This window comes from Chrysochloris asiatica, unplaced genomic scaffold (genome assembly GCF_000296735.1).
Source record: "Chrysochloris asiatica unplaced genomic scaffold, ChrAsi1.0 scaffold00009, whole genome shotgun sequence".
Lineage (NCBI taxonomy): Eukaryota > Metazoa > Chordata > Mammalia > Afrosoricida > Chrysochloridae > Chrysochloris > Chrysochloris asiatica.
Genome location: NW_006408527.1, coordinates 29,864,698 through 29,871,559, shown reverse-complemented (window position 1 = coordinate 29,871,559; position 6,862 = coordinate 29,864,698). Strand labels below are relative to the sequence as shown.

At 37.6% G+C, this 6,862-nt stretch overlaps 1 protein-coding gene across 1 annotated transcript in view; it reads right to left on the bottom strand.

The window, feature by feature from the left end:
- Positions 1-5,677, bottom strand: part of KCNT2 (potassium channel, subfamily T, member 2) — a 728,083-nt gene extending 722,406 nt beyond the window's left edge. Inside the window, exon 1 of the mRNA XM_006834237.1 lies at positions 5,583-5,677. Coding sequence (XP_006834300.1) covers positions 5,583-5,677 — 95 coding nt within the window. The remainder of the gene's footprint in view (positions 1-5,582) is intronic.
- Between the last annotated feature and the right edge of the window lie 1,185 nt (positions 5,678-6,862).

The following is a 6,862-nucleotide window of genomic DNA, read 5'->3' as shown; positions in this document are numbered from 1 at the left end:
GAAGCAAATGATGATACACAGAGGAGATTGTAATCACTGCAATGAAACCATGAGTATAAAACCAATGTTCTCCCATGTAAACTATCACTCAATTCACAAAAAAACTTCAATAAATAAATACTTTTCAAAATAATGTGTGATTTATTATAAGAGATAAAATTAGTAATACAAGAAAGTCTGTCATATGCCAATCTAAAACCTATTTCCCCAATTTAATATGAATGTGTTAAAGGTATGGTTGTGGTGGTGTGCTGTGGAGTCAGTTCTGGCTCATAGTGACCCTATATAAGGTTTCCAAAGCAGTAAATCTTTACAGGAGCAGAAAGTCTCATCTTCCTCCCGCTGAACAGCTGGTAGTTTCAAACTGATGGCCTTGATACTAGTAGCCTGATTCGTAACCACTATGCTACTGGAGCCCCTTATTTTGAGGTAGTGAATATATAAAACTACACATAACACAAAAGCTATGCAAACATTTTCCAATCATATGAGTACTTCTTAAACTATTAATTGACTGACTTGTACTTTTGTTCAAATCCTTTTATGGTTTGACACACTACAATGCATTAGGTAAGTTGCTTGCATTGCTTTTGATTGCCACCTATAAAATATCAAAGATATACTTAGTACTACTGATGTTGTAACAATTGACCCAATTCTTGAAAACCAGAATTATCTTTACTTAAGTAAATGGACTGCTCTTCTATGACTACATCTGTGAACTGTCCATTAACAGTAATTGGAGTTGTGCCAATTTATCTACAAGTGCACTGTGTTTCAAACTGTAAAACTGCTAAGTCATGATGAAGAATAAGAAGGGGTTTTTGTTTTTTTAAATGAGCAGTTTAACTGCAGGAGAGTAACCTAAATCTTTATTGTTTTAAAAATCCGCAAAATATTAAAACTGAAAACAGTGAATTTTAGCACTACTTCAATATCATTTAATGATACTCATTTTAATTCCTCTGAAGATGCTAAACATTAGTATATTAAATTCTATATATGTTAATACCTTGATCCCTCTCAAATATAGTGAATTGAGCTATCTTATTTTCAAGCAAATACTGAATAGCTTATTAATAATTGATGCAGGATCCTCATGACAGAATCCTAAAATGTAATTTCTGCAAAGTTGTCACCATAACAAAAACAGCACTCTCAATATTCTGGGGGGAATCCATTCCTAATTATATCTGTGAACACTTCCTGACTAGGTACTGTTTCATTTCCTTCCTTATCTTCTTCCCAAACCTAACTTAATGAGGCCCTGAGATGCAGCATGTATTCAAATACTAGTTGTGTGGATAAATGGCCATTGGAGAAATATAATACAAACCTCTTACATTAGATTTTTATGCTTTACTCAGGATGCCAAAGCAACAAATATGCATCACATATGCAACGGACATCCCTAAGGCACAAGCAGCAATCTCATTCTGCAACTCTCAAACTTTTTTCATACTCTTCAGAACTCTTATCTGCATGCCAAAACCTCTGCACAGTTGTGTGCAACTTTGTTCATTTATGTCCCACTCAAAAAAGGATATGAGAACACAAAAGGAGGAGATAAAATTATATAAGGATGGCTTTGAGGCTATTAATATTTTTGCATGCACACTCATGCAACACCTATAGCATGCATACAAAAAACAGGAAACTCATGAACCAGGGACTGGACAGTTGCATGCATTATTTGTGTAAAAATATATTTATGAAATGGTTTCAAATGAAATGGTTTCAAAAAGTTTGTGGAAAACTATAATTGAAAGATGAAGAAATCGTTCCACACACTTTTGAACTCCCCTCATATGTATGTGTGCACATATATACAAGCATAATCATATATGCATTATGTACATTACAATGTTTTACATAGATAATATAGATATTTCATATTCTACAGACATATCACGTATGTGTGCATATAGGAATAAACTTACTTTCTTCTAACCAAATGAAGCAAAATATAAACTTAGATAACCTATCCTACATTATTTCTACAAAAAGCCAAGGTATGGCATATATACTTCCTGCATCCTTCAGTCCTATCAATATGTTCCCTTTAACAGCAGGTTTCATACATCTATCTTATGCTTCACTCATTTTTGCATACTAGCTAACCAGTTCCTAATAAGAATTAATTTAAAGTTCTTAAAGTGAGGAGCTTGATGGAAAATATCTACTCTTTCACAGTTGGGAGAAAAGTCTCCTATTATGTCTAGGAACATGACTCTCTTGGTGTAGAAGTTATCACTCTTGTTTTAGATTTCTCAGAAGTAGACCTTGAATTAAGGATTGCAGTATAAGTAATTTATCTGGAAATTGATCTCAGGAAACACCAGTAGGGAAAATGAGAGACCGCGCCATTAAGCTTGGATTATCAAGCAATGTACCACTATGAGCAACTGAAGTTCACCTTCACTGAAGAAAGTATCAAACAAGAGTCAGAGTTAACCCCAACTACTAGCTAAGAAGATAAGGTATTTGCTTATCCAATTACTCTTTATCATTGGTTGAGGGCTGCTTTCAGAAGCATTTACCCAGTAGTACTATGTGTCTTGTTCTTCATACATGCCTTGATGCTCCCATGATCGGGAAGAAAAAAACACTCAGGCAGAAGATGTCCAAAGAAAGCACCCTAAATAATATGAGCACAGCACCAAATACATCTATTCTTATATGAAATAAACCCTCATGGTGCAGCAGGTTAAGTGGTGGGCTTCTAGGTGTAAATTTAAACCCACCAATCACTCCAAGGGAAAAAGATACATCTGACTCATCCCATAAAGATTTACAGTTTCAGAAACCCTCAGGAGCCATTCTTTTCTGTCCTAAAAGATTGCTTTAAGTTGTAATGAACTCGATGTCAGTGGGTTTAGTTTCGTTTTTTCCTATATAAAGGAGTGCCTCTACTGCAACGCCATAGGAATTGAGTCTGTAAAAACAACCGATTAGGGTAAGATTGCTACTGAGACTAAATTACAAAGAGGAATTTCAGACCACATTAGACAAAGAGAATTGAAAAACTGAACATGAAAATTAAGGTAGGGAGCTGATATTAAATAAGCACTGAAGCTATGATGTTGTTGTTAAGTGCCATTGAGTTGGTTCTGACTCATACAGACCTCCTACAGGATTTCCAAGGAGCAGTTGGTGGGCTTGAACTGCCTACCTTGCATTCATGCTGACCTTACAGTCCAGTGCATTATCCAGCAGCACCACACTAGGTCTCCAAACTATGGTGGTGGTGGTGGTTATGTGCTGTGGAGTTGGTTTTGACTCATAGTTGATTTTTAACTTTAAACAGTTTAAGTAGAAAAAAAATGAGCTGCTTGAAGGATTTAAGTAACAAAATACTTTGCTTAAGTGTTGGCTTTACATTTATAAGATATATTATCCAAGACAATTATCTAACTTCCAAAAAACTCAATATCCTAGTTCCTAAAATAATTACCTATTATTCAAGGATTTTGTGAGGATTGACTGAGCTAATATATAACATAGGTAATGTGCTAATCGGTGGTGGTTGCCAACTGTTAGTCCTACCTACACAAGCATCTCTCTTACCTCCTCCTGTCACAATTTATAAGGTATTCATCCCACTATAGAAATAAGTTTATTAATTGTATAACAACTTAATGACTTGACTATGTCCACTCAGTTATTAAGTAATTAAATAGGGTTGAGGCTTGGGCCCCTCTGACTTCAAAGATATGTCTTCAAATTTCAAAATTTGTGCTAACAAGAAAATAGGAACCACAACGTAATATTAATTTTCCAGAATGCCACAAAATATGACAATTCTTCACAGTTGAACAAATGTTAGAATGTTAAAAACCTGCCTTTTAAAAGTAAATTTGTCTTGGTTCTTAAGTTAAAGTTGGACTAGCATAGCCTTCACTGTAAAAAAGTATATTTTAAAGGACTGTTTAAAACTTTAAAAAATTAATATCAGAGTCTCATTTAAATAACAGTTAACTAACCAAAAGTCTTAATAGTTACTGAAATATTTAGGCAGCATCCCTAGAAAATGTGGCAACCACATAAGCAATTAACATCTTGGATATGTTCTTTTAAAAAGAAGAGAACCACAACAACTATAGTTAAAAGATGTCTTCTATGAATTCAGCTTAACCTGACACTTTCTACAATAAAATTTCTATTCTACATGATGATCCTGAGAAATTCAGATTCAATTATTAAATGAGGTCCCACTGCACCTGATAAGCCTTTTTACCAGACTAAAACAATTTATGTACTTTTCAACTGGGATTGCAAATTTGTCTAAAATTATTCTTTTATTTATTTCCAACTAACCAGAACACCTTATTTTGCAACTATCTTGGTTAATTTATAAATGCTCTTTTAATGTTTAGACATTATGTGAGGTTTTGCCTAAAAGAAAGAAATTGAAATATTATCCTCTACAAAACTTCCATACCCCTTTAAATTATTAGCATAAAACCAAGGAAGAAGTTTGTAACTTATACCCAAGATAAAATCCCCCAGTGAGTAGGAACAGAAGAAGGCACTGGGAGATTAGATGGTGAGGAAAAAAGATGGAGGTATTTTGTCCATTGGTGCCTGAGCATGATTGGACCAATAACAGATCTTCTATGTAGTTAAAACAAAACCTCAATACCAACTGAACTTCAAGGAAACCTACTAGTTCAGGTGAATGGCTAGTAACTATAAACATTATCGTAAAACAATGCATGTGACACATGAAGTGACTATTCCAGAAAATACTAAATACAATAAGTAATGAGATGGAGGAATTTCAAAAGTTTAGGCAGAGCAATTGAAAATATAGATGAAGCATCTAAAACATACTTTGCTAATGGATTTAAAACCATCTCTTTTGATTTTGAGGCTTTGAGGCACATAATGCTAAAAATGGACTAATTATAGAAAGGTTGCACTGTACTATAGAAACCCTATTATTAATACACCATTATTAGTAACAGTCACAATTATCTGTTCAAAATAAATATTTTCTATTACAAAGATTGTTGTTTTCACTAACTACCTGTTACATATATAAACCAATAGTCTGCCTGCAACTCCAAATGTTTAAACAGCATAAAATTCCCAATAACAAGTAGACAATCAAGACAACCCTGACAAGAAGTAAGTACATAGGCACAGGAGATTTAAGTTTCCAATATGCTTTTTCAATCAAGTTGAATACATTTTTTAAATTGGTTAACAACACCTAAAGGGGGGAAAAGAGAATTTATTTAGCACTGATCGGCTGCGTGCCATTTCTATGTATTGTATCTCTCATATCAGCCTTATACACACCCTAGGGAAGCACAGATAGACAAAAGAAAAAGCACTAAATAAATGCAATAAATGCATTGCAAGAAAAAGTGGAAAAAAGAGTTCCCGTCTATAGCAACTATTGTATAGAGTCAAAATGGAGAAACAAATCAAAGAGTGCCTTTTACTCCCTCCCCCAATCTCAGTCTCCCTTTCTGGCTGCCTTCTCCTCCTCTCTCTCTCTTTCCCCTTTTCACCAGCCCCCACCCCCTTCTCTTTTGCAGCTTTATTTGCAGACCACGCTGCACCATGCCACTCACCTGTCGTCGTTTTGCCATCCTTGGTCCCCTAGCAGCAAATCCCGAAACCTGTACCTGGGAGGTAGAGGGGGCACTTCGCTCTCCAAATCAACCATCCTTCCTCAAAGAGTGTGAAACATAAAAAGACAAATGGAGTGGATGAGGGAGAAAGAAAGAAAATATTTCGGAGTAGAGGAAGAGGACTGATAAAATATTGTGGCCAAGAGACGGACGGGAGGGTGAAGGGGAAGGGGAGTGGGGTGGGGGAGGGGGTCTGCTTTGAGCCGGAAGCTGAGGCTGTAAGGGGGCTGGCTCCTCTTTCCTGAGGGTGTGATGGGGATGATGCAAACCAAGCCCAGGAGCAAAAAGTCTGGCTCTGACAAGAACCAATGCTGCCACGGAACCGCCCCCGGGCGCGGTACCGCCTCTGGTCCCCAGGACTAGGGGGGGTAGGCAGGAGTGCAAAAGTTACTTCACCGAAAAAAAAAAAAACAAAAACGCGCGGTGCCTAGAAATAGGTGAAGGGATAGGAGTGAGCGCCGCGTGATGGGGAACCACTTTTCAAACAGTCAGGTAAAAAAAAATCCTCCTCCAAAGGCAGCTCTGGGCTGCAGTCCCCCGGGGCAGGCGTGCACCCGACACAGTCCGGAGCTGGCGGGAGTGGGAAAGGTGGGTTTGGGTCCTGAATGCCACCAACCCCTCTCCTCTGGCGAATGCCCTTTGGAGCTGCCTCTGAGGGCTGAGCCAATAAGATTCCCCCTCATTAGCATAACACTGTGACGGCACGGGGGTGCCTTGGGGACAACCAATGGGGGCCAGCTAATTTTGAGGATTTCGGGGCTCCTGGTCCTTCCTGGGGAGGAGGGAGCTCTGGGTGCTTGGAGGGTTCCTAGATGCAACAAGCATCCCATTGAAGGCCTCCATCCCGGATTGGTGAGGTAAAAATACTCATTGCTGGAGAGGGAATCCCCAGCTCTCACCCCCAGGAAAGTCCATTTTAAGTCACACTTGAAAAAAGGTGTTTTCCTGATCCACAAAGGATGGAGAGCTACCATAGACTGCTAAAGAGAAACATTTAAATGGTAACTAGGAGATTGCATTGAAATGCATTGAGCGTTATAGAGCCATAAGTAACCATTTCTACTATTTGCTGCTCCTAGCATCATTGGGAACTTCCAGATTGTATGGCCTCATATTTCAGAACGCTCCTCTTAGTGGTTCACACTCCCAAAAGAAAAAGTGAGCCCTAGTTTGTTTTTATTTGTTTGGTTGGTTTGGTTTGGTTTTTGCACAGATGTTTT